The sequence below is a fragment of the Panthera onca genome, chromosome E1 (genome assembly GCF_046562875.1).
Source record: "Panthera onca isolate mPanOnc1 chromosome E1, mPanOnc1 haplotype 2, whole genome shotgun sequence".
Taxonomy (NCBI): Eukaryota; Metazoa; Chordata; class Mammalia; order Carnivora; family Felidae; genus Panthera; species Panthera onca.
The window spans coordinates 15,598,005-15,614,363 of record NC_138352.1 but is presented as its reverse complement, the minus strand read 5'-3'; the positions used below and the strand labels follow the sequence as shown (position 1 = coordinate 15,614,363).

Here is a 16,359-nt window from a genome sequence, read left to right as displayed (position 1 = left end):
GGTGTGGCGTGTGGGTGCGAAGCCTGGGCCGGCGGCGAGGGTGAGCAAGTACCCCGGCGCGGGACAGGCGTGCGGCTTCCCCAAGTTCACTTCTCTTGTCTGCCCGTCCGCGTCCGGGCCGGTGCCTGTGCTTCGTTTTGGACAGTCGCCATCTTTCTATTAACGAGTGTTTCACAATCGCAGAGAGCACAGGGAACATGCGGGGATTGATAGTAAAGTTAATGCCTGTAACTCCCACCTGCTTGAGAAGAGGCAGCAGGGCCTCCCTGGGTACCGTACATGTGCCCACCCCCGGTGCACTCGGAGGGGAGGCCGCGGCCCAAGCTTCTCCCCCGACGTCCCTGCCTAGTTTGTTTCTAAATCTGTGTTTCTTTCACCCCACGAGAAATTTGTTTTTAAAAATCTAATAACCTTGTCTAGAAACGTGTGGCAATTTTGTTTACGGTTGTGTTGGGCTTGAGTTGCAAAAAACTTCGTGAAAATTTGTATTGGCATTAATGTTGAATACTGGAACTTCTCGCAGGTGGAAACAGAAGGCATTTACCTGTCCCTGTCCCCTCACTTTTCCCCCCGAGTGTATGTTCTGGTAGCTTTGGACCCCATCGAGTGTTGAAGACCACACATAGCTACACCAGGCGGCCCGTTTCCCATCCAGATGGCACAGGGGTGGGGGCAGCGTGTTCTGGCCCTGCTGTTCGAGCCCCACCGGCCTTGCTTGCTTGTGCGTGGGCTCCCAACAGCGGCACGCGATTTCAGATTTCTGATGTCACAGAGGAACAGCCTGTGGACACGCGGTGGGGACTTCCACGCGAATGGCTGTGTGGCTGACTGCTTCCTGGGGCCTCACCGCTCGGTTTGCAGTCTGCTCAGGACATAGCAGGCTACGTTTTCGGACCAGAGGACTCTTGAGAGCAAGGGTGCTCTGCTTTCTACCGCATTTTTTCTGCTCCCTGATGCTGTGGTGGCAACTGCTCGTAAAGAAAAGTGCCGCCATTGGGACACCCCGTCGACGTGAACGGGCCGTGGGTCCTTGACACCCGTCTTCTAACCCACGCAGTCTTTGAATGTGCGCAGTCCGGTCGTCACGGGTTCTACAGCTTGCCCTTGACCCCGCGTGCTCCCCAGACACCCCCGAGCCGCCACAGCCGCAGGTCGGTGAAGTCACGTCTCCGTAAGCTTCTCCTCTCCTGCTTTGGGCATCCTGCGCTTGGGGACGGTGCCTCGAGGACATTCAGTCCCTGTTTCCTGGGAATGGCATCATGCGTCGTGGAGCAGGCCTGCAGGGTGGCCCCAGGTGCCGCGTGTGCCCACGGGGATGTGCTCCTGGACGGTCGGGTGCTCAGGGCTCCCCTCCTGCCTGCCTGGCGTCTGGGCTTCTGTTGGAGCCATGTCGTCTTTGGTGTCCCCTTCCCCATTTCTCTCTGATGTGGTATGGCGTGTCCTACTAGCACAGAAGGCAAGGGGGACGTTAAAGAACGAGAATGGGAAAGGAAGAAATAAAACTTATTATTTGGAAAGGAAACCCAGAAAGACACATTAGAGATAGGCTGGGTAACTCGCTTGCCCTGTAGGACTTACAGTCCAGTCGGTTCATTCCACCAACAGCAGTTACAAGATGTAACATTTTCCCCTACATGCCAGTAAGTCTTTTTTTATTTGTTGTGTTTTTCCAGGGGAAGGGGAGGGTCAGTGCCTGTGTTACGAAAAGGGGGAGGTACTGGTGTGGCAAAACCATCACATCCCTACCCTCTAGGGATGGGGTCACTGAACCTGGAGGCTCAGCCTCCTGCAATTCAGGAACAAGAGGAGGGAGCCTGGGAGAGGACAGGTAGGCACATATGTCCCTCCTTCCCCAGAAAGTCAAGATTCCACAGAAAGCTTTGGTTTCCTGCATTAAACACGGAGTTACATTCACCCATCTCCTAAACAGTCTTGTGGCCCCTCTGACATACATGTCCTGACAGGGACACTCCTGAGGGACTTGGAAATCCAGTCGTCTTCCCTTCTTGGTCTCCCAGCCCCACTTTCTTCTTTCTTTCTTTTTCTTTTTTTTCATGTTTGTTTTAGAGACAGAGACAGACCATGAGTGAGGGAGGGGCAGAGAGAGAGGGAAACACAGAATCCGAAGCAGGCGGATTCGAACCCATGAACTGCCAGATCATGACCTGAGCTGAAGCCCGACCCCCAACCAGCTGAGCCACCCAGGTGCCCTTCCCAGCCCCACTTTCTGCATGGGAGCTCCTCCCTCCCTCCCCCCCCCCCCCCACCATGTGTCTTCCATAGGATTAGAGACTAAAGTAGGAAAGAAGGTTCAATCCATCTGAATACAGCAGTGTATTTGGCATGAGTCACGTCAAAGATCAGTCTTGACTCGGGATTGGGAACAAGGAATAGCGTCTTCTGGCTTCTTCAGAATTTTGCATAAATCACTTAAGAGTTATGGAATCACCCCAGAAATTAAATGTGTGGGTGTTTAAGCTTTTTGGTGGGAGTGGGGTACAGAGGAAGGAATAGGGTAGGAGTCAAGTTTTCAGGACAGAAGATCTGGCCCAAAATAGGAAGTAGGGGAAGGAGACACCAAGAAAGGATGGATGGCTCAAGACCCCCCCCCCCCCCACCACCACCACGTGCACACATACTCTAAGAAGGGGTCCCTCAAGCCTGCGTTTGAGATCATTTGCCTGGTGCGGAGCCTTTTGTCAGATCATCTGGCTGTTTTTCTCTCAATACAAAAAGAAGTTTGTAAACCATAAAACCCCAGAAGAATATGGAGAAAGAGCAACTTGTCATGTTTACCCAAGTCAGGCCGCCTCTCGATCACTCATCTGGCAGCTCGGGAGTCCTGTGGGCCTGGCAGACACAGCGATCTTAAGGGGGTGGCCAGGACCAGGATGACACGTGGCTCCCCCAGCGCGCTCCATCGCACGCACCACCGTGGCCCTATCCACTGCTGCGCCAGGACAGGATGCCGGCCCTGGACACCACAGTCTCTGGAAGCCGAGGCAGGAAAGCCCGGCATTATTCAAGGATAAAGACTTGGGGCCTTCATCTGGCACCCCAGGGCAGCTCAGGCTCTCTTACGAGCTGTCATGACCAACTTGAATTTTTTCAAACACACATGAACTGTTGTGCTGGTAGGCCTGGCCTAAGCCAGTGAAGGATCTGGTAGGTGAAGGGAGTCGAGGTCCTATGATCGGAGGTCCCGAGTAGGAACCCTTCGTCACGGGTATAGACCAGCCTCCCCTAGCCTTGGCTTCCTCTCAGTGCCTTCTCTTGACCCCTCTGCATCGCCTTTCCTGTTCAGACTGATTGCTGATCATCTAGGAGGAAGAGATCAAGTCATGGGGCAGCCCGGTTAAAAACTCGTCGCCCATGAAGGTGGAGGGGTTTCAAGAGGACCCTGGCAGAGGAGCCCACTCTAACTGGTAAAAGGAAGGTGGCTCCTGTGCTCTGCCAGCAGTTGTCCGTCCTGGTGGGACGGCAGAGTGCATTCCTGCTGCGCGATCCTGTGGCCGCTCCTGCCCGACATTGCTCTTTGCCCTGAGAGCCCGGCGCAGGAAGGAGGGCGTCACCTGGAAACACAAGACCAGAATGTTTACGTTAAGAGCGAAGTTAAAGTGCACAAGACCGTCTTGTGTACGGGGCCCAGGGCACAGTTCTCTAGGAGCGTGAGAAGTGACACGGTGCGTCCCGGACAGTGGCGTGTGTGAGCTCGCACCTCTGCCCCTCCTTTCCCACAGTGCACTGAGCGGTGTTCCCTGGGCGGGTACGCCCGGTTCTCGATCCCTTCACCTGTTCATGGCGTCCGGGCTGGTTCCAGGTATCGGGCATTCCAAAGATGCTGCAAACGTTTGTGTAGGTGCTCAGGTGGACAGTCACTTTTCTCATGGGTGAGTGTCTAGGAGTGGAGTGGCCGAATCAGAAGGAGGCGAGAGCTTTTCCTTTTGAATAAACCTCCAGCTGCTTTCCAGTGGCTGTTCCCTTACGCTCCCGCCAGCAGTAACTAGGCCTTTATGGTTGGTGTCTTTCAGTTTGCCTGGCTCATCTGTCATCTGAGTTCCTGAATTTACTGGCATAAAGCTGTTTATGATAGTTCTCTATTAGCCTTTTCGTGTGTGCGGAGGCCTCTTGCTGATATTGGTAATTTGTGCCTTTTCTGTTTTTCCCTGAGCAGTCTGAGTAGAAGTTTATCAAAAATATTTTCAAAGAAACATCTTTTGGTTCCAGTCGTCGCTCTCTCTGTGTTGTTTCGTTGACTACTACTCGATCATTTTTTACGTCATCTGCTGACTGTGGGTTTAATCTCCAATTCTCTGACGTCATTGATGTGTCTTTTTTTAATACAGGCGTTTAGTTGCTATAAATTTCCCCCAAGCACTACAAGAGCACATGTCGTAAATCCTGCTGTGTTGGGTTTTCAGTTAGTGCAGAATGCTTTCTAATTCCTCTTCTGATCTCTCCCTTGATCCATGGGTTATTTTGAAGCATAGTATGTAGCTTCCAAATATTGGGGGTTTTCCAGAGAGCTCTTTGTTATTTCTGACCGGATTTCATGGTCTTCTGAGAGCACACTTTGTACGACTAGAATCCTTTTAACGCTAGGCCTGTTTTATGTCCAGCATTGGGTCTGTCTTGGTGACCGTCCCGTGTGCACTTGAGGACACTGTGCTCTGCTGCCCGAGGGGCTGCCGAGGACACCGTCAATTTGTGGGTTTGCCGATCTCCTTGCGGCTTTGCTTTGTGTGTTTTGAAGCTGTGCTGTTAGCTGCATGAACGAGTGGAGTTGTTAACGCTCCCCTGATGAGCTGACACCTTTATCCTTACGAAATGAGGGGCGTATCCCTGGGAATGCTCTGCACGGCAGCCTGCTGTGTCCCATGCGGACCCGGCTCTTGTGCGCCCTTTGGTCTGAAGTTGATGTCGTGCGCTGGCCTTTCTACAACCCGTGTGTGTGTGTGTGTGTGTGTGTGTGTGTGTGTGTGTAAAGGGCGTCTGCCTGTGATGGTGTGCTTCCTTTCCCTCACTGCCAGCCTGTGTGGTCTGGTCCTCCTGCGCTTACGTTTGCATGTGATAAACCCTACGCTGCGTTGTTATTTTCGTTTGAACAGTCCTATCTTTTCAAGGGATTTAAGTAATTTTAAAACCTTACGTGTGAACTTACGTTGTTACTTCCAGTGCTTCTCAGGCCTTTGTGCGGGCCCACACTTCCGTCTGCCTTCTGCCTGCAGGGCGGCCTTTCCGATGCGTAGCGGTGCAGGTCTGCTGCTGATGGAGTCTACGCCTTTTTGATAGACCTGGAGATCTTCCCGTTACTCAGCTTTCTGAGGCTTTTTTCCTCCATACTTGAAAGAGGCTTCCCACTGTGCTTTTCCGAGGAGTGTGCAGTGATCTTGGTCTTTGTCTGGTTTATGTAATGTGGCGTTTCCCTGGCTGTTTTCGAGATGCTCTCTTTATCTAGTCGTGAGCGATTTGATTCACAGGTCTGGACGTTTGTGCAATGTTCGTTGTGGCCCCGGTGCGTGGGGCTCGCCGAGCTTAGGTTGGTGGGTCTGTTGTCTTTATCCAGCTGCTACTTCCAGCATCGTCTCTGTCCCCTCCTCCCTCTTTCCTGGGGGCTGCGTGATACAGGTGTCTCGTGGCTCGAAGCTGTCCCAGAGCTCGCTGAAACTCTTGCTGCTTTTCCAGTAGTTTTGTGCCTCGAGTCACACATCTTTTCTTCTACGCTGTCTGATCTCAGACCCTGTCGTTGTCCTTTCTAAAAGTTAGAGTTGAGTCTCGTAAATCCCCCACGCCATGCCTTCGTGTAACTTTTTGACATGGAGTCTAGTTAAGAGTTGATAACGTGTTGTCCATCTCTGCTGATTCTAACACCTGAGCCAGTTTCGGCGGACTGTTCTCAGCGCGGGTGTTTTCTGCCTCTTTGCATACCTGGTCATCTTTGGGTGCCAGACGCTGTGACTTCCGCTGGCTTGCACGCTCGGTATTAACTCTGCTGCTCAGATCCTTCCTCCACTTGGTCATAAATGGGATGAAGTCAGGTTCCTTTTGCCTGCTCAGTGTTTGCGTCTCTGCTGACACTCAGGCTGGGAGGGGGCGGCCTGTGCCCTGTCTGTCAGGCCTGGGCGTTGTTCGTTCGTTGTCTCCCGTTCAGTGTCTTAGAAACCGTTTTTCCATGTGTTCTGTGTTTTGTTAACTCTTCTGTTTTTGCAGATATGAGGGTAAATTGGGCCCCTATTACTCCCATCTTGGCTGGATGTAGGGAAACTTTTAAGGTTTTAAAAGAAAATAATAGTATCTGTTTCTGACTCAGGGTTTCTTATACCAGAAACATTACTCATTAAGAAAAAGATTGATATATTCATCTTTGTTAAAATTCCTCATCAAAACACTCCAAAAGAAAAAAAAATATGCCTCACATAAAACCGGCAATGGTTTAGTATCCAGAATCTTTAAAGAACTGCTATAAAATAGGCAGAAGATTCCCTGATAGAAAAGTTGGCAAAAGACACTCGTCGACATTTCAAAGAGGAAACGTGTGGCCGGTAACCACATGGAAGAAAGATCCAGATTGAGAATTTAGCGTGACACCGTCTGTATACCCACTCGGTTAATAAAAATCGAGCGATCTGACGGTCCTCTTCCACAGCAGGGACTCGCCCACTGCTGGTGGGTGTGTGGGGTGGGCTCTCCGTCTCTGGAAACAATTTGACGTTATCTCGTACGGTCAGGTAACCTGTGCTCTGTGTTCGTAGGTTCGCGCCCGGGGGATAAAGTAGATGTGAACGAGAACTTCGTGTGTTAAGAATTTGCACTTGTGGACATAAATACGGGTATACGGAGTAGCACTGTTTATAATGGAAGCAGACCCAAACAGTCCAAGTGGTGAACTGTGATCTGTTCTCCAAAGGGAATACTGTACAACATGCGTCCTTTTTTACAAACCTATTTCATAGAACTGTGATTCATTTATATTAGTTTTTGGTGTACACCATAGTGACTCGACAGTCCTGTGGGCCACACAGTGCTCACGACAGGTGTGGTCACATTTGTCACCATACCGTGTTCCTCCAACATTATTGACTATTCCGTGTGCTGTCCTTTTCATTGCTGTGACTTTTTCTTTTTTTTTTTTTTTACTTACTTATTTTATAACTGGGAGATTGTACCTCTTGATTCCCTTAACCTGTTTGTTCCACCCCCTCTGGCAACCACCACTTTATTCTCTTTATGAGTTTGTTTTTGTTTTTTATTTGCTTGTCTGTTTTGGTTTTTAGGTGATGCATATGAGTGAAATCATATGGCATTTGTCTTTCTCTGTCTTAATTCACTTAGCCTAACACTCTAAGTCCATCCATGTTGTCGCAAACGGCAAGATCATCTTTTTTTATGGCTGAGTAATCATGCACCCTTACTTTATTAAAAGCAAGGGAATGACAGAGCTCTGGATGGCCATTTTCGGGGAGCACGGGAGTGAGAAGTGCACGGGAGTGTGTGATGTGCAGCACGTGAGGTTCTCAAGAATGCTCTTGGTCTGGGTAGGTGATCTGTGCTACAGACATTTGCTTCGTGATGCTTTAAAAAGACAACGTATTGGATTTGTTCTCGTGAAACATGGAAAAATTGTAAGTAATTAATTTTAAGAATGAAAGGGGGTTGCCCCGTTTGTATCAGGACTTGCTGTAAAGCTGAACTAAAAAACATTTAGTGTCAGAAAGTGAGGCAGTGCTCAAAACACAGAGGCACAAAAGCCTCGATCGATGGGTTTGGTAGATGGTCTCAGGACTGACTAAGGCGCCTCTGGGGGCCCCGGGTAGAGCACCACGGACAGCCAAGTGAGTGACCGGGGGGCGGGGGGTGGGGGGGCTGCAGTGTAGACCAGAGTGTGACATAGGTACCTGTAGGCCCGTAATGTTCCCAAAAAATGATTGAATAAGTAAACTGGGGGAGAAGAGACAAACCTGTGTAGAAGAACCTGAGTAATGTGTGTGGATACTCCCCCCACCCACCCCGAAGAATGTGGAGCATGACCCCCCAACATCCGAAGTGTGGGCCATACATAGTGATGGCCTCCCAAAGAGAACAGAACTGGGAAGGGAGAATGAGCGCACCTCAGCTAAGCGGTCAAGGTCGTGTCCACAGTGATGGCGTCACCTTGACAGCACGGACCCCTGACATGAAGAGAAGGGCACTCTGCCTCTGCGGTCTTCCCCCCCCAAGCCCATCACGCAACATCAGACACATCCCAACAGAGGGGCGGCCCCAGCACCCCCAGAACTGCCGGGCCGCCGGAAACCAGGGACGACGTGAGAGACGGCTGAGTCCAGAGATGCCTGAGGAGACGTGAGGAAGGGGCAGACAGGATGACAGGAAAACCGAGGGCACCTGAACAGTGTGGACTTTGGTTGACAGCAGCGAGCCCATAGTAGTTTGTGATTTGTGACACATGCAGCACGCTGACAGGAGGCACTGACAGGGAGTGGGGGGGAGGTGGATGGGAACTCCGCTTTTTCTAGACGAGCCCCTCTTGTCCTCTGGCACCTTCTCTTTCTCGGCCTGCTCACTCCGCCACCCGGGATGCTGGCCTCTCCCCGTGTCACTTCCAGCCACTGCCCGCCAGCCCTTGTCGCATGGCGTGTGTCTCATGTGGTGCGTCTGAGTGTGCGAGCACAGGCGTGTTGGGTTTCTCTTGCAGTGGGCATCCCCACCATCCGGTGGTGCGGAGCGGAGGGGGACTACAATGTCATGGTGATGGAGCTGTTGGGACCGAGCCTGGAAGACCTGTTCAACTTCTGCTCGAGGAAATTCAGCCTCAAAACTGTCCTGCTGCTTGCTGACCAGATGGTAAGAACCCCGCTTTCCAAAGTGCCGGGGAGCCCGGGTGCTCGATGCCTGCTTGGTTTGCCTCGGCAGTGTGATGGCGCATTCGGGTGCGGTTCCCTTTGTTTTACGCCTGTTGGTGGGTGGGGAGAAAGTGGGCATACGGTCACCTTTGCTGCAAGGCACTGACGGTTGGCCGGCTTTGGAGACTGCCCCACACGGCGTCGCCCATTCACGTGTGGGACTCTGCAGAGAGGCCGACTGCTGCAGACCCTCGTCTGGGAAGGGGGCGGTCCTGTCACCAGCCAGCAGTCCACCCACCACGAGAGCCAGCGAGGAAGACTGCAGGGGTCCCGAAGGTGGTCCGATCGGCGCCCTTCACTGGTTGTTGAGTTACTCTGCTCTGACCAAGGGGACGGGACGTGCAGCTAAGGGCGCAGCCCTCACTCTGCCGAGCCAGGATCCTTTTCCAAGGCTGCTGCTGGGGTTTAATGTCTCATCGTTCCTTCTCTGCTTCCAGATTAGTCGCATCGAATACATTCATTCAAAGAACTTCATCCACCGAGATGTGAAGCCAGATAACTTTCTCATGGGGCTGGGGAAGAAGGGCAACCTGGTCTACATCATTGACTTTGGGCTGGCCAAGAAGTACCGGGATGCCAGGACCCACCAGCACATCCCCTACCGCGAGAACAAAAACCTCACTGGGACGGCGCGGTACGCCTCCATCAACACGCATCTTGGAATCGGTGAGCCCATGGGTGATGGGCTCTTCTGTGCCCCCGGTCACTGGCCCAGGCCGCCTTGGGCATGTCCATCCCTTAGCTCAGGGAAAGGCCAGCCCCTTGGGACACCCTGGGAGTGGCCAGCATGTTTGGCATGGAGGCTGTCATCGAACCTTTGTAGCGAAGGCTGTCTGGACTGTGGAGAACCTTTTGTGAGGTGTGGTGGGGGCGGGTAAGTGGCTGGGCTTTCTGACAGTAAACTTAATGTTGGTATCGCCCATCCAGGGGTGCCAGAGCCCCTAAAAGCACATCAGGGGTGATTTCTGGTGAGAAAGAATCCGAGAGTATTTTCTGTAGCTTTAAAAGTGCATTTCCACAGTAAGCATGCGCCTGGGGTCTTGGCTTTGCAGCTGCAGGCGCACGTGTGCTGTTCTTAACCCATTTCCCGTCTTTTCCAGAACAATCTCGAAGGGATGATCTGGAGTCACTGGGCTATGTGCTCATGTACTTCAATCTGGGCTCTCTGCCCTGGCAGGGGCTGAAGGCAGCCACCAAGAGGCAGAAGTACGAACGGATCAGCGAGAAGAAGATGTCCACCCCCATCGAAGTGCTGTGTAAAAGCTACCCCTGTGCGTGTCCTCGAGTGCAGGCGCTGGGTGGGCCTGTGGTCTCAGGGTGGGGTTAGGGTGGGGGTGCTGGGAGGCCGACGAGTCCCGCGTGGTGAGGAGGGGAAGAGTCCGTGGGTGACCTGTCCTTGGGCTGGTGGCAGCTTCCTGTCCCTGGTGCTCCTCTGCTTTCCGGGACCAAGGACCCAGGGAGTTCTTTGTTCCTATGGAGAAATGCCCTGGGGGGAACCAGGCTGTGCTCTGTGGTGCTGGGTTTTCTTAAACTGTTTCCTGAAGTCTCAGTTCCCTCCCTGTGTGACCAGTGTTTCGGACGACATGTCTCGCGTGCCTGGTGTGTGGCAGGCAGTGGTGGCGAGAGCATCTGCAGCCACCAGTGCCCTGTTGGGCGCTGCTAGGTAGCACTGAGTATCTTGTTCTGCAGCTGAGTTCGCCACGTACCTGAATTTCTGCCGCTCCTTACGTTTTGACGACAAGCCTGACTACTCCTACCTGAGGCAGCTCTTCAGGAATCTCTTCCACCGCCAGGGTTTCTCCTATGACTACGTGTTCGACTGGAACATGCTCAAATTTGTAAGTGCTCTGCCGGTTGGTTAGACAGAGGCCTCCGCCAGACGAGGTGCAGGTTTTGGAAGGCGTGTCTGCCGCCTAGGGGGAGCCGAGTGCACCTGCTAGGGTCTTGGCCCGGTGTAGGGTGCATCTAGCCAAGGCTGGGAGGTTCCAAGAAGCAAGATCCCGGTGAGGGGACAGTAAAGAAGGCACTGTGTCAGCACTGGCCCCCCTGGAGCCAGTGGAATGTGTCTCCTGGCGCAGGTCTGCCTGGAACCAGGGCTCTTACTTGAATGACAGACCATGGGAACGTCATTTTATTAGCATTCTCCTCACCAAGAGCGCCATGGCTTTGACTGCCTCTGATGTTGAGGTGTGGCTCCCGAGCGTTTGTCGTGTAGGGGGGTATGGCCAAGGCCGAGGGCTCCTGCCAGGTGACGTGACCACTTGCCCCTCCTCCCTCGGACCCAGCCGCGTGGGTGAGCGAGCTGGGTGGGTGCTCAGGAGGCGCGGTGCCTGGGGTCCAAGTGCGTTGACTTCCTTTGTTCCGGGGTTGTCGAATGGATGCAGGTTTGTGCATGACTGCTGGGGGTGGGGGTGCAGAACTTGAGCTTTGGTGTTTGCCTTCTCTAAAACAGGCTGCCTGTTACAGGAATCTAATTAATCTTGAGATACTATTGCCAGAAACTTCCAGGGTTTTTCTGGAACTTCTTCCTCTTTTGTTACAAATTTGTTATATTTAGTTACGCGCTTAAAACAGAAATTGGAACCTTTCCAGGGTGACAAGATCTGGCGGAGGAGCGGAACCTCCTCTCTAGACAGCACAAGCCAGAAAGGATTACTTTGCGGCCTCGCGGGTACCCGGGTGTTCGTGCAGGGGTCTGTGCCGTGTGTGGGAGAACCAGGTGTGCCACAGTGGGCTGGCGCGGGACGTGCCCCCACAGGTCGCCCGGAGTCTGGGCGACGTTCCGGCGGCATCCCCCTCCCAGTGGGGCCGGCCGCCCTTCTCCGGGCAGGGCTGGGGCGTGGCTAATCGCAGCTCTGTGGTGCTCGTGCTGGAACAGCCACGCGGCTCTGCGCCGCCACTGAGAAGCTGCCACGGGTGGCGTGTTACTCGAGCGGGTGCGGAGGAAGACTTGTGCGGAAACCGGTGGTGGCTGCATTTGGCCCGTGGGCTGCCGTTTGCAGACTATTGCCTGACGGCACTGGTGATTAGAATGTGGTGGCGGGTGTCTTGTCCCCACTCGCCCGGTTCATCGCGTAACTAGCTGTTTGCTGGGAGCGAGTTAAGTGGTGTCCACCACGTGGGTCCTCCTCGGACAGCTCTGGCCACCTGAGTCCTTGTCCTGTGGCCACTGGCCTGACATCCGCCCTGGGGCCGGAGATCTGGGCTCTGCTCAGGCCTCCCACCGACCGGATGCCAGCACGTTGGGCCCACCGCTGCCCTGACCTCGTGTGATTTCCCGTCCCCGTGTGGGTGTTCACAGGGAAGAGGCCACCCAGTTGCTATCAGTGAGGGGGGTTCAGGAGCGTTGGGGACGACCTCTGCGCACTCATAGGGTCAAGGGGCAGGCCGCCGTCCTGGAGGGAGAGATGCCTCATCCCAGCTGGCTGCAGGTCCCAGTGCCCCTGGTGTGTGCTTGAGTCGCAAGGGGCAGCCGGGACCCTTGGGCAGTTTCCACCGAACCCTGTTCAGTCTAGTCTTCCTGCTTCCTTCGCAGGGAGCCAGCCGGGCAGCTGATGACGCTGAGCGGGAGCGCCGCGATCGAGAGGAGCGGCTGAGGCACCCTCGGAACCCAGCCGCCCGCGGCCTCCCCTCCACGGCCTCTGGCCGCCTGCGGGGCACCCAGGAGGTGGCTCCTCCCACCCCCCTCACCCCTACCTCACACACTGGTGAGTGGGCTGAGGCCACGTCTCCCCAGCAGGCACCGGGGCTTCTGGTGTGCACGTTGGCCGCTCCGGTTGTTGGAGCTGCAGGGCCCCGCGCCGGGTGAGGCTGTGTGCGTCCCGCTTCTGGTCGACTCTGGTTCCCGAGGATGGGCAGGCCAGGGGACGTGTGTTTCACTGGACTTGGAGGACCCTGCCACTGAGACATGGATGGCTCCCCTAGGAACCTCTCTCCCCGCCCGCCCCTCTGTCCCCTCCATGAGCGGCCCCCTGAGCACAGAGGCCTCGAGCTGCCCCCTTCCGCTGCTTGAGCTCCTGGGGAAGTCCGCCCGGAGCCAGCACACTGGTGCCCCTGGGCGCTCCGCGGGCCCTGCCCGCCACTGCCGACCTGGAAATCTGGTGGGGCCCCGCGGGGTACAGCGGCACCCACTTCCCCGCGTGCTAGACGCCGAGGCCGCTGAGGAGAGGCCTCCTCTTGCTGATGGCAGGGCTGCCCTGAGGCCTCACCCTTGCCCCGTCTCTTCTCCAGCTAACACCTCTCCTCGGCCCGTGTCTGGCATGGAAAGAGAGCGGAAAGTGAGTATGCGGCTGCACCGCGGCGCCCCCGTCAACGTCTCCTCCTCCGATCTCACGGGCCGACAAGATACCTCCCGCATGTCGACCTCACAGGTATGTGCTCCGCACAGGCACGCGCTCCGGGCTCGGCGAGGTCGGGACGCTGCAGCCCGTGGGCTTTCTGTGTCCGAGCTGGTCTTCGGGCGCCAAGAAGAGTGGGGCGAGGGTGTGGAAGGGCTTCCTTCCTTCCTGCTTCCCCTCGGCCGTCCTTTCCGAGTGTTAAGCGGGGAGGGACGCGGCGCCCTTTGCGGCTCTGCAGCCCCTTAGTTCAGAGCCTACTGCGGGCTGTGCAGAGGAAGGGCTCGTCTCCCGGCCGCGCTGGGACAGGTAGTGGGGCCTTTTCTCTTCTGTGGCCCTCCTCGCAGCCCATCCCCAAGCCAGCCCTGGAGGCTTGGCCGTCTTCCGGTGCAGACTTGAGATGCCACGCCTGCTCACACCACACGTCTGTCATGGGCACACACAGGCTTGGAGGCCCTTTGCTCACACTCGTTGGGCAGGCGGTCCCCGTGGATTGCTGGCGGCCACCTCGGCCCCTAGAAGGTGGCCTGGACAAGCCTGTCAGCGCGCGGGTGAGGGTTCCCGTCTTCTGAGGTCCCTGCCCACCTGCCTTCTTTCTGACGAGGCAGGTGTCCTCAGAGAAATGGCTCGGTCACGCACATGGGTCCCTTCCACCCACATCCTCCTCTTCCCTTTCTGACTTTGGTGCTGTGGCTCTTCTGCGTTCACCCACGTGCCCTCCACAGATGAGCTCTTTTCACACACTTGGACCTTCTTGCTCAGGTAGCTGTCAGGGCCCTCTCCTGCTTCCAACAGGGTCCTCTGGGTGCCTGTGCCCCGTGGTATCTGCGGGGGGTTGGGGGGACGGGCACTGGTTTTGGGGAGCACCCTGGAAGCCCGGGTCCTGGGTCACGCACCCCTGGCGGTGCCCCTCCGGCTCACTGTGGTACCTCTCTCGTTGACGAGTTAGCCTTGGGCCCTGCTGCTGGCACACGCTTGGTGCTGGGCGTATCTTGGTGAATTGCTGGGCCGAGCACGTTGGTTAGGAGAGCACAGGGTCTGTGAGAACTGCCCAGAACCTCAGTTCTGCAGCGTCTGCTTGATCTTCTGGCAGAGGAGCAAGGAGGGAGCGCTCCTGATCACTTTTATTTTAGCCCGGTAAAGTGAATAGTTTCGGTGTGACTACCTCTAGGTTGCTGGTAGTTCTGCCAGAAAGGGGTTGTCTTTGTACGTAACTTTTTCCCAAAGAGATTAAGGATCCGTGTAGTTCTAATTGTGGGGCTCGAGGAGTCTGGCCAGCGTAATGAGCTTGGGCCCCACACTGCACCTCCCTCCCCGCAGGACACAGAAAGGGCTATGGGCTTCTTCCCCCAAGCCCTGGAATCCATGAATCGGCAGCAGGAAATAGATCGTAGGCAGCGTCTGCCCACGTGTGGCCAAGAGCCCAGGCATACAGCCTGCTCCAGGGCCCCAGGTACCCCAGGCAGGGACAACCGGGAGTCTGTGGACCCCAGGGGCTCTGTCTGGACTCAGGATCTACGTGCTGGACCTCAGCCAGCAAAGGTGAAGGAAGGGGCAGAGCTAATTCTCTTTAAGGGAAAAGAACATACGTGGAGGGTTTGGGACGACAGAGGGCCCGAGGCTGCTGGGACCGAGCCCAGCTTCTCCCGCACGGTGTGGCCAGCCTCAGCCCACATGCCCTGGGGCCTTGCTGTGAAGTCTCACTGAGCAGAGGCGAGTTTGCAACTGGGAGTCCCGTGTTCCGCGTCCTTGTTCTTTGTGCTTTCCGTGTGAAGAAGCGTGGGACTGGACCAGAAGGACGAGGCTCCAGAGGTGTGATGGGGAGGTGTCTCCCCTCTGATAGAAGCACTGGTCCCCCTGGGGGTTTTCTTAGGGTCTTTGTGTTGAGGACACGGCCCTGGGATGTGTCCCTGACGCACCCCCGACCCAGAGATGGTCCCTCCTTTGGGTTTTCCGGGTCACCCACCTGCGCTCTTGGGAGACTCTGCACCAGGCTCCTGCCCTCCACGGGGGGTGACGGGCACCCTGTGGGACAGCAAGAGTCTCTTTCTGAGATTCTTGGCGGGGGTTGCCCCCCAGTGTCGGCCCCGGTGGTTTGGAAGTTCCAGCTTGTGTGATTCTGTGGGTTCCGTTCACGCTTCCCCAAAGGAAGTGGGCTGCAGGTAGAGCCAGGGATGCTTCTGTGAAGCGAGGGCAGCCCCCATGGGGCTGAGGCCGTGCGTGTTCTGTCCACCTCCCCCGTGGCTGCTTCTCGTCTGGGTTCTCTGTGAGCTTTGAAGAGATGTCGTGTCTTGTGCAGATGTGCGATGTCGGAGGCAGTAGTTCTTCCCGGAAGGCGCTCGAGCCGCCGGCCGGCCTGTGGGGGACCCTGCTGACTCTCCAGCTGGGCGCGGGGAGGGGCCGTTGACATCTGTGTCCCTCGTCCCCACCCCTTAACCGTGGTGCGCTCAGACTTTGCAGGAGGGTGACCATTCCTTGCCTCTACTTCCTTCTGGAGGGGGCTTGTGCTAGAGCACGGTCCCCACGCTCCCGACCCAGGGCACGAGTCCGACTTGTCAGCCAGAGCAGTGAGGACCCCAGAGGGCATCTGGTCGATGAACCTGTTTGTGCGTTTCTGTCTTTGAGAAGAAAAGGCCTCGCGGGTCCGGTGCCGTGAATAGAACGTGACACGGCCTCTGAGGTTAACTCCTTTCCAGTGAGACCCGTGGCCCCCTTGTCTTCCCTGTGGCCGGTCCGCGTGTCAGGAGGGGTGGCCAAGCACAGGCAAGGCCTGGGGGCGGGGCCCACCGCGGGCCCCCATCCGGAAGTGTCAGGTTCACGCTCTGCCCGATGAGGCGAGAGGAGCGGCTGCGGCTGCTCTCGTCGTTCCCGGGGTCCCCTCTGGGGCAGCCTGGCCGGGTCGCGGACCCAGTTGAAGCGAGGTGCGGAAGGCCTCAGTCCTGCTTGCCGGCGGAACCCTTACCAACGGCTGTCTTTTCCCCCCACCTCAGAATAGCATTCCTTTCGAACACCACGGCAAGTAGCTGCACGTCTCCCGCTGGAAGGCAGCACCGGTGAGTGTGCTCATGTTGGGGCCCGGCAGGCGGCAGGCGCCTGGCGGGGCGGGCACGGACCACCCCTGCGTC

General features: G+C 56.0%; 1 protein-coding gene across 5 annotated transcripts in view; it reads left to right on the top strand.

The window, feature by feature from the left end:
- Positions 1 to 16,359, top strand: part of CSNK1D (casein kinase 1 delta) — a 32,927-nt gene that overhangs the window by 10,061 nt on the left and 6,507 nt on the right. For 4 of the 5 annotated variants that reach the window (XM_078437974.2, XM_060645066.3, XM_078437973.2 and 1 more), the window contains 6 exons: positions 8,693 to 8,841; positions 9,338 to 9,566; positions 10,001 to 10,171; positions 10,590 to 10,738; positions 12,436 to 12,607; positions 13,131 to 13,270. In XM_078437974.2, the coding sequence (XP_078294100.1) occupies positions 8,693 to 8,841; positions 9,338 to 9,566; positions 10,001 to 10,171; positions 10,590 to 10,738; positions 12,436 to 12,607; positions 13,131 to 13,270 (1,010 nt within the window). Of the gene's footprint in view, positions 1 to 8,692; positions 8,842 to 9,337; positions 9,567 to 10,000; positions 10,172 to 10,589; positions 10,739 to 12,435; positions 12,608 to 13,130; positions 13,271 to 16,224; positions 16,288 to 16,359 lie in introns of all 5 variants that reach the window. The other variant, XM_060645068.3, reaches the window with a different exon arrangement.